This window comes from Pinus tabuliformis, chromosome Q (assembly GCF_031772625.1).
Source record: "Pinus tabuliformis cultivar Carrire ecotype Pingquan chromosome Q, CPIR1, whole genome shotgun sequence".
NCBI lineage: Eukaryota > Viridiplantae > Streptophyta > Pinopsida > Pinales > Pinaceae > Pinus > Pinus tabuliformis.
This window is the reverse complement of record NC_142296.1, coordinates 768,436,926-768,457,629: the sequence shown is the minus strand read 5'-3', so window position 1 is coordinate 768,457,629 and position 20,704 is coordinate 768,436,926. Positions and strand designations below refer to the sequence as shown.

General features: G+C 38.5%; 1 protein-coding gene across 1 annotated transcript in view; it reads right to left on the bottom strand.

The window, feature by feature from the left end:
* Positions 1–214: 214 nt before the first annotated feature.
* LOC149221756 (FACT complex subunit SSRP1-like) overlaps positions 215–20,704 on the bottom strand; it is a 207,589-nt gene continuing 187,099 nt past the window's right edge. Inside the window, 14 exon segments of the mRNA XM_089385221.1 lie at positions 215–721; positions 1,030–1,140; positions 1,142–1,169; positions 1,375–1,453; positions 4,581–4,769; positions 5,248–5,346; positions 5,467–5,623; positions 5,760–5,914; positions 12,157–12,354; positions 12,989–13,081; positions 13,218–13,298; positions 13,697–13,805; positions 13,939–14,033; positions 14,147–14,230. Of these exon segments, the coding sequence (XP_089241347.1) occupies positions 1,053–1,140; positions 1,142–1,169; positions 1,375–1,453; positions 4,581–4,769; positions 5,248–5,346; positions 5,467–5,623; positions 5,760–5,914; positions 12,157–12,354; positions 12,989–13,081; positions 13,218–13,298; positions 13,697–13,805; positions 13,939–14,033; positions 14,147–14,230 (1,455 nt within the window). The 3' untranslated portion in view covers positions 215–721; positions 1,030–1,052.

Below are 20,704 nucleotides of genomic sequence, written 5' to 3'. Positions count from 1 at the left end.
AGTTTTAATAGAGACCCTGCTACAGCAGAAGGGTCTAATTGAAACTTTAGAGACTGTGCTACTATGTTATGTCATTCTTTTGTTCTTAAAAGTTCTCAGTCAGCTGTCTACAATTTCAGAATGTCAATAGGTTCAGGGGCTGAGGAAATAAAAGAGAAATTTATTCACCAGATGGCAGGACATGTAGAAGGATCCCCAGTGGAACAAAAGGAAGCACACAGAAAGCATTTTTTCATTAATTCTAGTTTTATCATGTTTTAGAAACTGTCTGATTTTAGGTGTCTACTATAGGCTTTATACCCGTAGAACATTTTGGACATCTTCTGTGAATGATAGCAATTGACAATTCCTAATCTATCAGCAATCCTACTTTTTGTATTATTATGCTGTGAGGCCACAGCAACTTCATAATACAAAATTTAACCAATTTTGTTTTTAAAACAAATGTAGCTTGTGTCAGATTTTACTATGGCTCATAGTCACAGCTTTTGATATTGGTTTCTTGTTTTTCTTCAATTTCATGCTAAATTTGATTTGCTCCAAGAGCAAAAGTTAATTCAATTGGTTAAGTCAGTTGGCTGACATATCCTGTTCCAGGGCAAGCCTTCAAGCACGCAATTACATTTAACATGCTACATGTGTATGGATTATATTCCTGATTTGCCCCACTGGAAATATTGAATTATCATCAAGCTGTTAAATTTTCCGATTTGCCACCCACCTGTGCAAAAGTGAAAAATGAAAAGTTATCCAAAAGTGCAAACTATGTCAGAATAAGAATAAATATAGAACAACATTCCATGTCAAATGGATACTTTTCAGGACGTAACTATTCCTGTATGTGCTCTGAAGCTTCACTGTAGATATTTTGTGGGAAAAATTGCTGGACAACTCATTCTACCAACATCAAACACTTGAATTAAACATCCCACAAATCCATGCCACTTAATTGACATGGCAAGATCACCACTAGAATTTGTGCACCAGCAAACATTGCAGTGTGAGAAGATCACAGTATCAATGCCAAACCTGCATATTTCTAGAATGCTTCTCTACTCACTGTCAGATTCATTTCCAGAATCTATAATATTTATTCGTCCACTTTTGTAACCTGCCATAGCATCCTTGTATCTTTTCTTTTTGATCATCATAGGGCTCTTTTTCCTCAGCTGTTAAGTTGCACCAAAAACATCAGGACCTTGCAAAAGTTACTTCTCAGAAAATTAACATTTTTTAATACATTAAAATCAAAGAGACCCAACTTGGCAGAAAACAGAATTTCAATACTCCACAAGTATTTGGTAATTGTTTCTTTCGATTGGCAGGGTAGCTTATCTTTAGATATTTGCTCAAAAGAAATGATCAACCTCTTACCTGACATCTTTTTCCATCGTTCTCCAAGTGCCTTTGCAACTTCTGTGAACGGTATTCCTGGATTGCTCTTCTTGACATTCTGAGCAGAGTAAAAATCTTTGTCAGCTAACAGATAACAACATTTATGTGAACCTAAAAAATCTTTGTCAGCTTACAGGTACAACATTTATGTGAGCCTAAAAAGTTTTCGTCAGCTTACAGGTACAACATTTATGTAAGCCTGAATCCTTGCAGGAAAAGATGTACATGAACCTTGAAGAAAAATCCATTTCAACAGAGTGTGTGAAACTTTATGTTAGATCATACTGCATGTGTGTTTAGTGTTGAATGATTATATCTTTTTTGAACATTCTCGATCATGCATCAAAACCATTGGTATAGACAGCTTCTAAAGGCAGATATTAACTGCATGAAAATAACATTGACAACGATGTTTAAAATCCACAAGGAGTAATATTTCAAATATATCGGTATTCCAGTATAATTACTACAGTCTACAAGTCTAAGAGATGATTTCTTCAGATGAACCCGACCATAGCTTTCCCTTTACGACTCTGCTCTCCCCAAAATTCCATTTCTTGAAAGAAACGCTTATGTACATTGGGATTGAGTCTAAATTTGTGTTTTAAAAGTGGTTGTTCTCTTGTTACACTGATAATTGTGCATAATCTTTGTCACCAGGACTCACATTAAACCAAGCATCAGGTTACCCACTAAATTCTTTAAGTCAAGACTATTGAGAGAAATTGTGACGCTTTGAGATAATAGGATTTCACTTGTAGTCATAAAATAATCAAACTCTGTAATATCGGGTTCCACCACTATACCTTAAAAGGCATTTAGTAGAATTCTTGTCCAAGTTAATAATCTAAGTGAAGAAGTATTTAATAATAAAGGAGTCTTTTTAGTAAATCTGCTCATAAAGTACACAGCATATAAAGCGTAGATGCAAGGTTATAGAAGGAAGTCCCAAATAAGATTCAAAGCATTAATATCCAATATTATTTTAGAAGTTAAGAGTTCATATATATAAGAATTACAAGTGGATGCAATAGAAATAAAAGAAATTTCATAAAAGTTTGAGAAGTTATAAAAAGTTCTTTAATATATATATATATATATAAGAGGGAGACTTTTTAAAGATTCAAGTGGATTAAAAAGTCTGAGATATATTATTAAATCACTAAAAGGGAGATATATTTTATAATAAAAAAAGTATTAATAGTTAAAGGGTATTAATATTAGAGGAAGAGTGAATTTCAAGAAGGGTCATCTCAACAAAGCAAAATGGAATCAATCACTAACGAGAAAGAAATTGAGTTGAGGTCAGAAATGAAAGAGGGAAGATTTCCTAAAACTTTTAGTATGTGTCAGTGCACTATTTAAAATCAAAGGATCACTTGCAGAAAATGGTGTTATCATCTCTATTGACCCTACTCAAAATAATAACTATGTTAGTACTAAATGTGCTAACCAGTTAGTGATCCTTGAATCAAATATAGTTGAAACGAATTTTGTGGACACAGGTGACAAGCAATACGACATAAGCAATCTACAACTAAGTATTGGAGACTATACTTTTGTCTCGCAATTCACCGTTAAAACCTTATTTTGCGACAATGGTGATATAGTTCTCGATTTGCCCTGGATCAAATCACTAGGATCTTTTATTCTAAATATGAAAAAGAAGATTTTGACATTTTCATACAAAAAGAAAAAAATAACATTACAAGATGTTACAGTGAAGCCAGAGTCCGTAACACTAGAAGATATGCAAGATATCGCAAAAATAATTTCTCAAGAAGGTAAAAAAGTAATACAAAATATGCAAAGGGAAATTGACAAAATCACCACTGACAAAAATGAAGAAGTTACTCGCCTCAAAGACCACAGCAAGAAATTATTGACGCAAATTAAGAAACTTAAAAATGACAAGAAAATATTGAAAAGCAAACTAGAAGAACTCAACACAGAAAACATATCGAAGTCTTCAAACGTAGCTGACCAAGTTGAAGAAAGAGGAATGAATACTGATACAGTCAATATCAGAACTCAAGAAAATGTCAACCCAGTTGAAGGGAAAACATATTCAAATGTTGCAGTTCAGATGAGGAAAAACCCAAGTGAAGATTCTGTAACCAACTCGACGACATCAGAACCTGAAGTAAATCAGAATCTTGCCTCACATATGATAAGGGAAAGACAAACCAAAAGAACTCCTTATCTACACCCAAATCACAAGAACAAACATCTCAATCAATTTATGAATTCGTATCACATAGAACATAAACAACAAAATTATGTTCCAAAGAAAAATGATGTTAGCACAATCCAGTCTGACGATAACAAGTTATCTCAGTTATCAAGTAATTTCCAAGTCTCACAGAAGATTAATTTAGGATGGTCTGATCCCTTCTCAGTGCAACAGTTTTGTTTATCACTTAGAGGATCATATCGTCTTGTCTCAACGAAGATGACAGTTCCGAGACAAGAAGACATTCAAACATAAAAAAGAGATAAATCCTTTCATCAGTAACCTTTGAAGACAAAGATTTTCGAGGAGGAAGGCAATGTTATGTATAAAATATATATAAAAATAGTAAAAATAATATAAATAATAATAGACATAAACAATGATTAAGTAACTAATAATTAGTAGGTAAAAGGCATGTCCCTACAGACATGGCCATTCGTGAAAGGGTATTTACCTGACTATATATACAGGACTCTCACTCTCAGTTGTATCATGATCATTCTTATTCATACATTTTAATATATATTCTTGTATCTCAATGGAGATCGACATATTCCATGTCTTTTGTAGTATTTAACCTGAAGAACGAACTTTGTTCGCTTCACCAAACCAAATGTTTGTCTTGATAGGCATTAATTGAAGAACAAAAGAAAGCTGGAGGATATTTTTGAAGGAGCTCTCTTTCAGTTGTATCATGATCATTCTTATTCATACATTTTAATATATATTCTTGTATCTCAATGGAGATCTACATATTCCATGTCTTCTGTAGTATTTAACCTGAAGAACGAACTTTGTTCGCTTCACCAAACCAAATGTTTGGCTTGATAGGCATTAATTGAAGAACAAAAGAAAGCTGGAGGATATTTTTGAAGGAACTCTCCTATACAGAGAACAAGAATATGTATAACTATTATAAAAGGCCTAAAGGAGAACAAAATGCAAAAATTACCTCTCTTTCAATTTGAGAAAAGAACATAAAGCCAGACATGGCCCTCTTTGGTGCATTTGGATCCTTTTTCTTTTTCTTCTGCTTCCTCTTCTTTCCACCATCTTCTTCCTCGTCCTTCTTTTTCCTCTTTGTTCCTGTTACTTTTGCAACAGGTGCCTCCTTTTTCTTCACTTCCTTCTTTGCAGGTTTCTAAAACAAACAAAAAAATAATCAGTGCAACATCTGTATCTTCACTGTCCAAACATGAAGTCACAAGCATGTAAGTATAAATAAGGATTTTACAAAAGCAGGGTATTTGACAATTGCAAAACTAACGAAGATGTTGATCGCCATATGCACTGCAAAAGTTTCCTCTGAACACCCTGATCTTGCTAGTCCTTTCAAGAAAACTGATTAAATGTCCTATCCCTCTATCATGTATTGATAGTCACTGCTTGCATCTATATACGGCATCACTTATAATTGATATTTTTTACTTAATGACGTTACCAAAAAACATCATGAGAGTTGTACAAAACTCATACCAGTAAGACTCCTACAGCCAACTTTAGCCTCAAAGGTTTCAACTGAGAACAGGAATTTTTATCTATCTCCAAATAAAATGCTATTTTATAGGTTAAGAATGAGTAAAGGAAGAATCAGATATAGGGGATCATAGGTCACGTACTTCCTTGGTTTCTTCAGATTCACTAGCATCTGACTGCTCTTCCTCTGAATCATCTGTCGGTGATCCTGCGTCATCCTTTTCTGCGACAAAGTCTTCATCCTGCACACAAACAAAACAGAAACAGACATCAGTCTCTTGATTCAACTCTTGTTAATCATGTGTGCATATTAGTTCTTTGACTACAGCACATATCAGAGATAAGTCCCCAGTGTAGCATGCCTCTTCATCACTATCTTCTCCAGCACCGCCTTCACGTGCACTTTTGATACGTTCAAGATGTGGATCCACAGCTTCATCATCCGAATTCTCGAGAACGGCAGCAACTCCACTGGTGCCATGTGCATCTCCTAAGTTCATTATTTTCAATCCCTTGGAACTGCATGCATCACAGAAGCTTACCCTGAATAAAGCCGAATTTTTTCTGGTAGCGTAAATAGAATAACACAACATGGCATTACCCTTTTCCAACAGACCACTGACGAAAAAATAAGATAATAGGGAATTTTGCATACCTGATGAAATTGAAAAGATTATGATATTCATTACGTTGAATGTTGCGGAACTGGTGTTCTTGCTCACTTTTCAGTCTTATGATAAGATCAAAATAGTGAGAAGATATACTACTAGCACCGCCAGTGCCATGCCTCTCAAATTCAAGATATTCAATCTGAAAATAGAATACCACCAGTTATACACCTTTTCATGTTCTAAACAGTAATTCATTTTTCTTTCTGCTTCGTGAAAATTGTCAATAAACTTCTACAGAAAATATTAGAATATGTCTATTTAGTATTTAATGCTCAGTCTTCTAGCTGTTGCTAATTCTATTCTTTTAGCAGTTTCTTAGATGAAACTGTTTGTACATAGAAACCTGATGTTTCTATTATTGTAAATATCTTTGTATTATCATTGAGCTGTTTGCTCTTTGTGAATTAATTCATTCAATATTCTTTTACATGAGTGTTTCGAACTGTTTTATGGTATCAGAGCTCAGGGATTTTTTTTTTTCGAAATAATTTTTCATAGATTGAAAAATTCAGTAGTTCATTTCGAAACTGCTCTCAGGGTCTGCAGATTTCTTGATCTTCATTCCTTTCTAAGGTCGAGCCCTCTGTAAGCCAGGTAGCCTTCACTGAGTCTTAGCCTCGGCTTTGCTCATTGTGATAAAAGCTTACAGTCGTCAATCTCGATACAGAAAGGGATTTATCTCCTGCATTATCGTGAACAGTTTATTTGTTTTGAAGTCGTGAAGGACCGCCGACGCTTTTGAAGAATCAAGATTCGAAATAGATCTGTGGGGTCTGTTCTGAGGAGGGTTCCGGATCCATACGGGAACGTGACAACACTCTTTCGTTGCGGCTTTGCTCCTACTTTCTGCTTCATCAGCTGCTTCCCAGTCGTTGAAACATCTCCAGTGATTCAATCCCGGGCAAAGATTTCAATACAATCGATAAACAAAGTGTTGAGTACTTGCGATTGTTCGCGGAAGATATCAGCTGGTCCAACAACCTGGTGCTTGGGCTGCTAGTACCCCGAAGCTTTTTGGTCGCCTCTGCCTAGGGTTTTGCAGACATGGCTTCGTAACTATATTGCTGGAACTCTTGTGTATTTTGTATTCGGAAGCCTTTGGTCCTTTCATATTTATTACTGGAAGCGCAATATCTACATTCCGGCAGATAGAGCCTTCGTTCGCACGACAGCACAGTGTCAACGAGCAAGAAATTTGCCGGAACAAGCAGCGAATATGCTGCCCTGAAATCGCCAATCGATAAACCACAGCGCGTAAAATTTTATGTCAGGCGTCAAGTTCACGTTGTGATTGAGCAAGGAAAAGCCGAGAAAAATCTTAACAAATAAAATACGCAGGTTAAAATACGCAAGTGGCTCTGTCCGAATGCGTTGTTTGGCTCGTTGTGTTCCAGCGATTCACGTCTCTCTGCCCAGCTACGTCAATTACGTATTTCCAGCGATTACGTGATCGATCCATCTATTAACAGTTGTCGCAATTCTGCGTATCGTTTGAGCTACAGCTATTTCCAGCGATTAAGTGCAGAAGCACGATCCAGATTCACGGGACGGGATTTTCCAGACGGCAATCACGTAAAGGTGTAAAGGTATTTTTCCAGTTCAGTCCGGTATATATAACGCATTTTTTTTGTGTGACGGCTTTCTTCAGCTCAGTCCAGTTTATATATCACGCATATATAAAAGCGTATATATAATCGATCCATATATAACAGCATATATATATATATATCACGCACTCAGATTATAGTGACAGGACCAGAACAGCGTATATATAATCGTGGACAGCTTCAGTCTACGTAGTTTTATGAAGATACATGTGACCTCTTGTCATATTTTTCATCTGGTGTTTTGATCTGGTACAGCTCTGAGTTATTGTGAAAGCCTAATTTTTTTTCCAAAGCAGAATTTGTTAAGGTTTGGTACAGTCATCCTGAAAGAGGGATTTTAAGCAGGCAGCTATATTGTTTTTTTGTGTCAGACTTCTGTATTGTCTTTGGGAAAATGGCCACGCTCACAAATCTGATGTTAGAAGGAAATCAACGCTTTAATGGCAGCAACTATAACATTTGGAAACAAAGAATGCTGACCATTTTTTAATACAGGCGTCTTGATCAGCTCATTTTGGGCAAAGAGTCTCGTCCCGATACAGCTGGTACCGATCAAGATAAATTTGATGATCGAAATCGAGAGGCTGTTATGCTTCTCAAGCTCTCTGTTGCTGATGATCAGTTACCACAGATTCCTTCTGGCAAGACCGCTGCCGAAATCTGGCAACAGTTGAAAGAACTGCATGAGACATCTGACAAAAGCAGAGCATTTTTTCTCAAAAATCAGTTGTTCTCCATCATGATGGATGACCATATGTCTTTACAGGAACATCTCAACAAAATTAAAGACATTCGAGATCAGCTCGAAGCTATTGGTCGGACCATGGAGGAAGAAGATATGGTAGTCATTACTCTGAAAAGTCTACCGAAATCTTATGAACACTTCATCGAAACACTCAACATTACAACCACAAATGTTGATCTGAAGTTTCCAGATTTATGTACCAAACTTCTGCAGCAAGATAGGTGGAAACAGCAGTTTGGTAGTGGTACTTCATCAGTGCCCTCGGAAAATGCATTTACTGCAAAATACCAGTCCTCTCAGTCTTTTCAGCAGAAAGGCTCTCCTCAGTCTTTTGATCCTGCCAGGAAGAAAAGTGTGCAGTGTAATTACTGTCACAGGTTCGGTCACATGAAGAAAGATTGCCGACAGAGGATTGCTTCGGAACAAAAGAAACAGGGAGGGCCACATCAGACAGCGAATGTTGCAGAACATTCCGAGCAGACAGATTCTGCCTTTTACGCCTTTATGGCTAAAAGGTCTTCAGAACATGTTCCTTCCTCTGCATGGTACATTGATTCTGGTGCATCACGCCACTTCTCTCACAGGCGTGACTGGTTTATTGACTTCTCACCTTTCAGTGATTCAGTGGTATTTGGGGGAGGTGAAAAGTACAATGTAGCTGGCAGGGGTACAGTTCAAATTCAGTCTGGTGGACGCACGCTCATATTTCTAAATGTATACTATGTTCCTGGTATGGAGATTAATCTGCTCTCTGTCAGTCAGATTATGAGGAATTCTCCTCAGCTTGATGTTGTGTTCAGTGCACACAAGTGTTCCATCATTGACAGGGAGACCAGTCTAACAGTTGTTGTTGGCCTAGAGGACCATGGTCTATACAGGCTACTTGACACCGGTGACTTTCCAGAAGTGGCTCTAGCAGCACGTGTCTCTCCCATCAGCACTCTATGGCATCAGCGATATGGGCATCTCAATATGCAGTATCTCTCTCAGCTCTCTCGGGAGGGACTTGTGTCAGGATTACCTGATATTCAGACTCAGCAGTTGGGGGTATGCAGCGCCTGTCAAGCGGGAAAGCAACATCGGTCTTCATTCAAAAATGGAGAATCTTGGCGCGCATCCAAGGTACTTCAGTTACTTCATGCTGATATTTGTGGTCCTATGAATACAGCTTCTATCACTGCTTGCAAATATTTTTTACTTATTGTAGATGACTTCAGTAGAAAGATGTGGGTGTATTTGTTAAAAAATAAATCTGATGCTCCTAGTACTTTTCAGAAGTTTAAAACATTAGTTGAAAACGAATCTGGTTGTCATATCATGACCCTTAGGACCGACAATGGGGGGGAATTTTGTTCCTCAGCTTTTGCCAACTTCTGTGATATTCATGGCATCAAATGTCAATTAACCACACCTTACACTCCCCAGCAGAACAGTGTTGTCGAGCGTCGCAACCGCACGGTTGTTGAAATGGCTCGTTCCATGTTACAACACCGGAGTGTTCCAAACAAATTCTGGGCTGAAGCAGTATTTACTGCTGTTTACCTTCTTAACCGATCACCTACTCAGGCTGTTAAAGGGAAGACTCCTGAAGAAGTGTGGTCTGGTCGTAAGCCTAAGATCAGTCATCTCAAAGTTTTTGGCTCAGTTGCATATGTTTGGATTCCATCTGCTAAGCGCTCTAAGTTGGATTCCAAAAGTCAGAAACTCATGATGACAGGTTACAGTGATCATCACAAGGCCTATAGGTTGATAGATATAGCCACTGGTCGACTTAGCTTCAGTCGAGATGTAGTATTTGATGAAGACAGAGGATTCTTTCAGTCTTCTTCTTCTGAGCAGCGTTCTGAGGATCCGCCTCACAGTGTTCTTCTCCCAGTCAGTCCACCTGATGGGAGGGATGATGTAGCATCAGGATTTGATACTACTCTATCTGAGCTTCCTCCAGAAGCTAATCCTCCTCTTGCTGTTCCTATTGCTCTTGAGCCTTCTTCTCTTCCTCCTGATATTGGTTCCTCTAATCCTGATATTGGTTCTTCTTCTCTTCGGCCTAAATGGTGGGCTAAAACCATAGGTGATCTCCGGGATGATGAGCTCCTTGAAGGTAGAACTTCTAGGCATAAGAACAGACAACAGTCTACAGTCAATTTTGCTCTTATGGCTAACCTTCACAGTATTTTTGAGCCTCAAACCTATTCAGAGGCTAAGGGTACATCTGAGTGGGAACAGGCTATGGAAGCCGAATTCCAGAGTCTTCAGAAGAATCACACCTGGACACTTTCTGATCTTCCTGCCGAAAAAAGCCCATAGGCTGCAAATGGGTGTATAAAGTAAAATACAAAGCTGATGGAACCATAGACAAGTATAAAGCTCGTCTTGTGGCTCGAGGGTTCTCACAGAAGGAAGGCATCGATTATGAGGAGACTTTTGCTCCTACAGCCAAGATGAGTACCATAAGGCTTGTTCTTGCCCTAGCAGCTCAGTTCAATTGGAAAGTTCATCAGATGGATGTAAAGAGTGCTTTCCTAAATGGTGATCTTCAGGAAGAAATCTACATGACGCAGCCTCCAGGATTCAAGGTTGCTGGTCAAGAACAAAAAGTATGCCGGTTAGCTAAAGCAATCTATGGATTGAAACAAGCTCCTCGCGCTTGGTACATGAAAATTGATCAGTATCTGACAGATCAGGGTTTTCAGCGGAGCCCATCTGATGCAAACCTGTACATCAAGCATACTGGTGCTGATATCTTATTTGTTGTTGTCTATGTGGACGATCTCATCATTACTGGCAGCTCTGCACATTTGATCCATGGGATCAAACAAGATCTATGCAGAACTTTTGAGATGACAGACTTGGGACTTCTTCATTACTGTCTGGGGGTTGAAGTTTGGTAGACTGAAAATCAGATTTTTCTCTCTCAGTCCAAGTATGCCAACAATCTTGTGGAACGATTCAGAATGCAGGATTGCAAACCGGCCACGACTCCTATGGAACCAGGGCTCAAACTTTCAGCACAATCATCCTCTCCTCTTGTGGATGAAACTTTATTCAGGCAATTAGTGGGCACTCTCATCTATCTTACTGCTACCAGACCTGATATCAGTTTTGCAGTAAGCTACATTTCTCGCTTTATGTCAGCTCCTAAAGCTGATCATTGGATAGCTGCAAAGCGGGTGCTACGCTATGTGCGTGGTACTTCTGATTATGGCCTCTTATATACTCGCAGCTCCAATCCTATTCTCAGTGGCTACACTGATTCTGACTGGGCCGGTTCAGTTGATGACCGTAAATCTACAGTTGGGTATGTGTTTAGTCTAGGATCTGGTGCTGTTACTTGGACTAGTAAGAAGCAACAGGCAGTGGCTCTCTCCTCAACAGAAGCAGAGTATCGGGGAGCAGTTAAGGCATCCTGTGAGGCAGTTTGGCTTCGCCGTATGCTTGCAGATATGCATGTTTTTCAGACAGGGCCTACTTCTTTGTTTTGTGATAATCAGGGAGTGCTCAAACTTGCCAAGAATCCAGTCTTTCATGAACGAACAAAGCATGTGGAAACTCATTGCCACTACATTCGCCAGCTGGTTGAAGACGGCTCAGTTCAGTTGCAATATGTTCCCACAACAGAGCAGCTCGCCGACATTTTCACCAAGCCGCTTGGTCCTGATAAATTTGTAAAATTCAGAGGGTCTATTGGTGTTGTAAATAGATTGAGCATTAAGGGAGGGTATTAGAATATGTCTATTTAGTATTTAATGCTCAGTCTTCTAGCTGTTGCTAATTCTATTCTTTTAGCAGTTTCTTAGATGAAACTGTTTGTACATAGAAACCTGATGTTTCTATTATTGTAAATATCTTTGTATTATCATTGAGCTGTTTGCTCTTTGTGAATTAATTCATTCAATATTCTTTTACATGAGTGTTTCGAACTGTTTTAGAAAATAAATGTTGTTTTTAGATAACTATTGTTACTTGAAACAATGTTTTCATGTGAACTGCATAGAAAATTGCTCAGGTAATAGAGTCCCCAAGGCTCACCTCTTCATGAAGAATAAGAGTTGGTGGTTTAGGCAAGAAGAAAAAGCTCTTTTCCAGAGGATATAAGATTCCATCTTCAGCCTTAAGTGATGCTCTGACTGCATAACCATCTTGACTGCTGCGAAACTTTCCTGGCCGTGTAACTTTGGCAGCGGATAGACCACGCAAGATTTGTGTAAACACTTCGTGTGATAAACCCTATGAAGGATCAACCAAACAAAACAAAAAAATGTAGGGGTATATATCAATAGAAGTGTATATAAAATGCAAACACATGTTCTGACACTAGCTGAAAAAAGAAATTTCAAAAAGCAACATAGGTCAGTACATTCCAGAAATACGTCACAACTTATCATTGCAAAACAATCTAATTTGTAAATATATTTGTCTTTAGGTCAAAGAGCCCCACTCGTAAGTTTCAATCTAGATAAACAAAGGGGTAAACCAGGTGACATTTATAGATCTTAACGAGATCAGTATTTACACATAAACAATCATCGTTATTCATAAATAAAAACTGAATCCATTACAAAATGCAACATTAATTTGACTTCATAAATTTTAGATGATGGGAAAGAATTGTATTTCAAAATACCCAACTTGCCACATTAGCTTCATGCAAACTTTTCATTAATCAATTTTATTAAGAGTTTATGATAAAATTATATTCTATATGGCAAAATACATCTACAACGACTGCAAAAAGGATCATTTCTCATTCAAAAGGCTACAAATGACTACAATGCTCTGTTAAATAGAAGCAATGAGCAAACATTAGTTGGACTTGTGCAATAATAAGAAGGAAAATACAATAGTTAATTGTTAAATTTACCTTATATGAAGGTTCAAGCTTGTCCTTGTACTTGGTACTTAGCAGCTCTTCATTCATTGAGAGTGCACACTCAGCTAGCTCTTCCATTGCAAACTACACAAATATATGCAAAAATGAAAATAGAGATGCAAATAGGACCAGAAACTGTTCTTGTGAACTGAATCAAAGTCACACAAAAGTCAAAGTAATAATTGTGCATGACAAACTAATAAGCAGAGTGTTTTGTTACCTGCAAGACAATATGTGGGTAAAATGTTTGACCTTTGCGAATTGGTGGATCAAGGGTGATCACCACAAGTGTGTGAGGTGACTGCACAAAGAAAACATCAAAAAGGTTACTTGAGCAAAGTTATCAAATGCATTCTACAGCAACTAATATTGTTCAATTAAAAACCAATGTTGAAAACATCCGCATCCATATAAAATTGGCAAGGGTCCAGAAAACCAAAAAATTGTAAAAATCGAAAAAATATCAGTAAAAACCAGCAAAAATCGACAAAAATAAAATACCACCAAAATATCGGTAAAAATAGGCAAACATCAACTAGGCCAAAAAATTGTGATTTTGCAAATTTTTCGCAATGAAATCGGGATGTTTGCAACACTCTAAAAAATTGAATCCCATTAGTTATAGCAGACACCACTCTGTATAAGAGACCAAATTTAATAGGACAGAACAAAAACTTATAAACAATGACATGTACACACCTTTGGAAGAACAAAAAGGCGAATAACACTGCTGTATTGAATTTTAAAATCACTGGCCTGCCCTTGAAGCCGCAAGAAAGATAGATGGAGCTCAATAGTGTAACGACCTCTGTTCATACACGTGAAAATAAGGTACATCAAAAGAGTTCCAAAAGGGTAATTTGTTTGTGAAGTTTATGGAAATACTCTGTTTCCTCTTGGAATTGAAAGCAGAGACAAGCAATCTAGAATAATTAACTTACCTTGGAGTAAGGATAGCAATGTCCTCAAACAATGCAACTGCTTCTCCACCCGATGGCCCCACATCTGCCATTGACATGATTTTCTCTCGAAAAATCTGAAAAGGGAAAAATCCCATTGCATGTAAATTTTAATTTACAGTAACAACGTTATTGGAAACAGACTGCAAACTGAACTGGTCAAAATACTGCCAAATTTCTACTTCAGTACCTGTGCTGGAGGGCTGGCCTCATCCCCAGCAAATGTTGTATTGGAGTTTGGAATGTGGAAGCTCAGTTCCATCAGAGAATCTTTCTGATATTACCAGAGATACAATCAAGATTAGAGTTTATTTCGTAATTAAAAACCAAGTTGGTGATTACTTGTCACTGGCATGGCATAACCATTAAGAAAAGGTAACAACATTAGAACAGGTGCTCGCTTCTGTAATGTATGTATGTGGCAAGAATTAAAACCACTTAGATGAGAAGAACAGCACATGGTACATTCATATTTTCAACCTGTACTTAGATCAATACAACAATAGTAGTTTCTGAAATCAATAGACTTGTTTCAGCGGAATGTTCGAAAAACATAGAACCTGATTCCCCTACTTATTTGAAAATAACTAGATGCAGAACACATGTTTAGTACAGTCCAGACATTAAACATTTGCAACTTGACATTATTTCGATTATTCATTATATAGATATTTCAAGTAAATGGGACACATAAATCATTTACATTACATCATTGTTGCCCAAATTTACCAACTGGAAAGGGACTGATAATATCTTTGTCCTATTCCAAGTTCCAACCAATGGATGGGCCACATAAATGATAAAATTCAATTATGTTATTTAATAATGCTTTCACAAGTATTCATATTTATAGAAAATGGACAGCTTGTGCTTGAAGAATAAATTCTCTCAATGTTTTGGGCTTCAAACAGCACAGACCATTTTCAGGAGATAAATTCTCAGAGTCTTTAAGGTAAAAAAAGCATCAAGATAAATAATACTAAATAGTTTAGTGCCTAAGGTACGGAGCTTAGAATAATAGGTTGCCCTGACCAATTATTAGATATTTGTATTCAAGGTATTATCATTAACAAGAGTGTTGTTTTTGTTTTTAATGTGGCTTATGATAAGGCACCAGATTCCACTTAACTTCAATGTTCCATCCAGCATTTTTACTGAGGTCACATGGGTGCATCTCAATTTCCACAGCTTCCCTGAGCTTTTTCTTTGTGTAATGATCTACTTTAGCAACAACACTTGTATTTTCTACACATATATGATGCCTAGAATTCTGAGAACTCCGCAAGAGCACCTTTCTTGGTGTGACCATAAGAGATGTCAGCACCATGTTCTTTGTCTTATAGAAAAGACTTCCCAGTCTCACCAATGTACACCTTGCCACAATCACACGGGATAGAGTAGACACCTCTTGAATTCCTTGGATCTGTCAGAACTGTGGCATGATCAAGCAATTTCCTTTAGTATTACGAGAATAGAAGACTACTCTTAAATATTTTTATGCTTATATGGATGGAATTTTTTTACTTGTCTTTCAGTGTAGCCATTACCTTTAAAAACTCCAGAACTCTGAGAGGCACCGTTTGGAATGGCCAATACGCTGGCCAAAATGGGCAAAACATTAGTCAAAACAGCCGATACACCAATGAAAATGGTTGATACAGTGTTTCGAAAATCTGAAATTCCTCTGAAACATGTCGCCCATGTTTAAGAAGTGTTTTGTGCAAGGAAACATTTACAAAAGGCCAAAACACATTTCCAGCACCTCAGGGTGGAGTTTCCAGTATCAGATATTTCAAAATAAAAGCAGCAATAGTTAAAATACTGCTATAACTTTCTGGCTGAATGTGAGATTTGTTAGGAGCCACTGGTCAAATTTGAGTGTTACATCTTCCTTAGTCACCCGTTACAAGAATATACGAGACCAAATAAAACAGAATACTGCTGCTAACACTGCTGCCATTGAGTGTTATAAAATCAATAAAACATGACAGAGAGGGTTCAGGAGCCCAGCCAGCAAGCTTCCATTCAAGAGAGCACTAGGAATAACCTTTGAAAAGAGCCAAAAACAGGACAGACGTCCCACACACACACGTAAGCCACGGAAAAAATTGCTGCAATGAAGCTTTCCTGTTAGAGCAACCATAGCTTCTAATTCAATGATTCTATCATTGCAAGTAACGGTCACTAATTAAAAAAACACAGCATTGAATAAAGTGAAATTAGACAAATCAGGTTGATTTTCATTGTTCAATGCATTTCACTTTACATATTTTTACACCCGTGAGAATATTACAAACAAAAAAAAGATTCAAGCATAGATAGCAGGTTTGACACATTCCACTGCATGTGAAGTTTGGCATCGGTTAACAATTTTATATGAAATTATTATGTAGCCCTTGTATAATAGGAAAAGCTTCCTCTTGTTAATTGGGTTTATCCTTGGGAGGAATGATTGTTATTCTCCACACCCAGGTTCAAATCCCGCAAGTGACACATTGATGGTACACCAAAACTGAATGTGCAATAAATATAAATGTATTTAAATTTTATACAGATTGAATAATAACTGATAAATGATTTTTAAAATGCTTGGGTCCGGCTTAAATATAACCTAGGCTACTTGTTCCCGAACAATCATAACCTACAGTCATGACTCTTTAAATAATAATTATTTATTTATAACATCACCTTCCCCTCAAAAGAAATGCTTTGTCCTCAAAGCATCGGTAATGAAGGGTATTGTTGAGGAAAACACTCTCTCTCCCAAGGGGATTCCTCGTTTGTTAAGATCTTCCACTTAATAAGAAATTCTTTAATTATTCATCATCATAATTTCCTTTTGTTAAAAATAGTACCAAGGAGAGGTGTTACTAGGCTTTTATCCCTTTTAGCCTAGTGAGCACATTAATGACTTTTGTCTCAATGATATTTATGAGTAATATTAATGTCATGGTTGGAAAAGGTACTTAGAAGTGTTGTACCATGTACTTTTTTTAATATTAAAGTCACTTGTACTTTATAAAATGACTTTATGTGAAACTTTCTAATATTAAAGTGAGGTGAAAAATAACTTTATGAGAAAAAATAGAAAAGGTACTAGGAGACTATTAAGCGATGGGGCCAATGTATGAGGGGGTCATTTGGGAGAATTGATCTCAACCACACATCTTGAAGTTTAAAGATGAAATCTCAGCCATTGGATCATAGGTTTAAGGATTCAATCTTTTCCAAGGAGACAAAAGAAAAAAAGGGAAACTCATTCTTCACTACACACCTGAAACAGCATGAAGAGGAGAGCTAAGGAGAAAACTTCGAGGAGAATTTGCAGCCAAGAGAAAGGAGCTCGAATTCCAAGGAGACTGTACAAGCAGCAGCTCTATTTTCTAGGAGGAAGAGGCAGCATGAAAATCGAGGAGCAGCAGCATAAATTTCAAGGGAACAGAAGCATGAAAATGGAGGGAACAACAACAAATACTCTGCTCAAATTTCGAGGCAGGAGGCACAAAATTCGAGGGAAGAAACAGCTCTGTTCTGGCCCAAAATAAGCATGAATTTTAGGACAGCCACTACATGATGCATGATTTTCGAGGAGCTGTTCTGCTGCATTTTGGCACGAACTTTGAGGCAGCACAGTCAACATTTCAGCACAGAAATCGAGGAAAATTCTGGGCACTAAAATCAAGGAGCTGAGCAAAGGAAAAATGCAGAAATTCTGGGCACAAAAATCTGTGAAAATCTGATTTGTTCAGTGGGCACAAATTTCCAGAATTTGTACATTTAATGCTACAGCAAAAAGGGAGATAAGTACTGTGTTTTTATGTACTTATTAATAATTTTCTCAAGCAATAAAATCCTCCTTTGAAGACCAGTTTTCCACAAGAGACTGTGGGATATTTCCGGGTCTGCTTGACCAAAAACAAGTGTCTCATATGTGTGAATGCTTGCATTTAATTTTGTGTTAATTATCAGCTGTTAGGAAAGTGAAAAAGAGTAGAAGCAGTCTTTATGTTTGCAATAAATGCATTCTGAAATTTATATCAGCCTGACAAAACATGTGGGTTGGGCCTAACTAAACACATGCAAAATTGTAAATTGGGTCAAGGGTGCAGGGCAATTAATTTCTACGCTTTTCTCTAGTGGTAATGATGCCTTCTAGTTCTAAGACAATCTTCCGTGAATCATTTGACATGAGGAGTGTTGTCTGTGTCGTTTGGTGCTTACCTAGTATTCTCTCAAGGCAAGACACATGCAAAACATTGTGAATGTGGCTTTTATCAGGGAACCTAAAGCTGTATGCTAATTGGCCGATCTTTTTATTGATCTAATATCATCCATAGACCTTTGGTGCTAGTTTTTTCTTTCCTTATTGTTTCAGGAACAACTATTTGTAAGGTTAAAGCTTCACAAATACCCAATCTCCAATCTCATATTCTCTTCCACTTCTATGTTGGTCGACTTGTTTCATAGAATTTCTAGAAAAATTTAGATTTTCCTTTAGTGTTTGGAGGACCTTTTTCTTTTTCTTCTAATCGATCCCTTACCTGCCCTATTCTAAGGAACACAACTCTTCATGTAGACTAGGCACCCACTTAGTATTTATACAGGGGTGCTTCTATTGTAATTCATCATTTATTTTACAATTCATTTATAAAATATATATTTATATATTGCATATAGAATTTTCCTATTACACTAGTATCAGAGCTTCGTGACCAATCTAAACGAAGCATTGGCCCAGTGTTGCGGGGGAGCGCCCAACCCCCCCCCCTCGACGCCGCTCCCAATCCGTGCTCCGGGTGGGAGCGACTCAGGAGCAGGTCGAGAGCACGCTCCCTAAAACAATTGTGTTTGCCAATACGAACTAGGGAGCGTCGCTCCGGAAGCGATTTTTCCAACCCGGGAGTGGTCGAGAGCGATCGCTCCCGACCGCTCCCGGGTTGGAAAAATCGCTCCCAGCAGCGGTGAGCAACGCCCGCGCGGGAAAAAAAGCGACAATCGGGAAAAAAAAGCGACGACCAGGAAAAAAACTAACGGCGTGGAAAAGAAAGGGATGGAGGGAGGGAAGGGAGGGGAGGGGGGTAATATAAATAAACCCTCTCCCTCATATTCATTTCATTCTACATTTGAGAGAGTGAGAGAGTGAGAGAGAGAGCAAGAGAGTGAGATAAGATAAGATAAGATAATTTTATTAATGTCCAACAAATGACCATAATAGGTCAATAGGACTGTCGGTTACAATAATTACATCATGCCCAGCAGGTGGACCAAACGGTCCCCTTTAACATTTCCTTTAAAAAGCATAAACTACATCTATAATCTAAGTAAATGTGAATGTAGAAGCTAGAAGCTCTCGGCTTCGAAACAAAGCACTGCGATGAAGCAGAGAAAGAGAAGAAGAAGAAGGAGAAGAAGAAGCAGGGAAGGAGTCTCCTTGTCTAGTTCCTACTCCTAACATCCGAGGTCGAGAGAAGAAAACTGAGAGAAGCTTGTCAAAGTCTGTTGTCCTGTGGGCATACTGGGTTGTCGCCTGGAGGTTCTAAGGCACCTCCCAGGGGTGGATCCAATCCTAGAGCGCTAGTGCAGTCTGGTGGGTCGGCCCCCCCGGGACCGCATTGATCTGGCCTCAGTTTCTATGGGTTGATCAATGGTTCTTTTGGTGCCCCGCGCTGATGGTAGCGCCCTAAATAAGTCTGTTATCTTCTGCGGGGTGTCCAATCTGGTGGGGGGCTGAAGAAAGCGAGCCCAAAATCTGTAGGCCTCCTAGAGATAAAGTGCAAGGCATCTCAAATAAACATATCTGAGGAAGATGGTCAAAGTCTGAGAAGACCTGAAGAGACAATGGAAACGACCTCGAATCTCGTAGTAAGCAGGGCATTCGAAGATGAAGTGTGTCTCTGTCTCTATCTCCTGTAAGTGACAAAGCTGGCAAATCCTATCTGCCCTATCGATGTGGTGATCTGCCTCCACCCGAAGTCTGTGAGACCCAACTCTGAGCTGCCCGAGGGGGATTCTAAGGGCATGCATTCAATGCTGGAACGTGTACTAGGGTCTGATGATGAGCCCATCCCTGATCTCCAGGCAATGCTCCGCGTAGAAGGCCATTTTTGGACACAACCCATTGGGAGGATTGGTCCATGTAATCTAAATGTATCGTTTGTAAATATCCTCTTTAATGATTTTATTCAGCTCTTGCTGATTGGGAAGGAGGTGGCCTGGAGCATTTAGAGAGTACTGAAAAGGAGGGAGATGGTCAATCTGGATTCCTGAAGCCTCCAGAAGCTTTGTCACACCGGTGTACCAACATTTGGATCGGCCTGTCTGCATACGGGCGATGTTCTCCGAGGAGAAATATGCTAAATATGGGTATCTGTCACGACCCTTCCTCATGTCTACCAGGCCTCAGAGCCTGTGCGGGAGCAACACTAACCTAAATATCACCTCTAGACAGAAAGGTTGAGCCCCGAACTCTGCTAGAATGATGTGCTAAGGAACTGTCTGCTTGCACCTAATGAAACAACGCAAAAGGAGGGTCTGGACCCGCTCTGCTGAAGCCCAATCTAAGTCTAGGAGAGAAGGACCCCAAATCTCTAAGCCGTAAAGAACTGTGGGCCGAATCAAAGTGTCCATGATGCTCATTTTGGACGAGATGTCCTGGAAATGGTGTCAGAAACACTGCCTCTCCAAAAGGGCTAGGGAGCCATACCCTTTGTTGATCCGAGGCTGAAGGGCTGGCCGCAGGCTGAAGCGA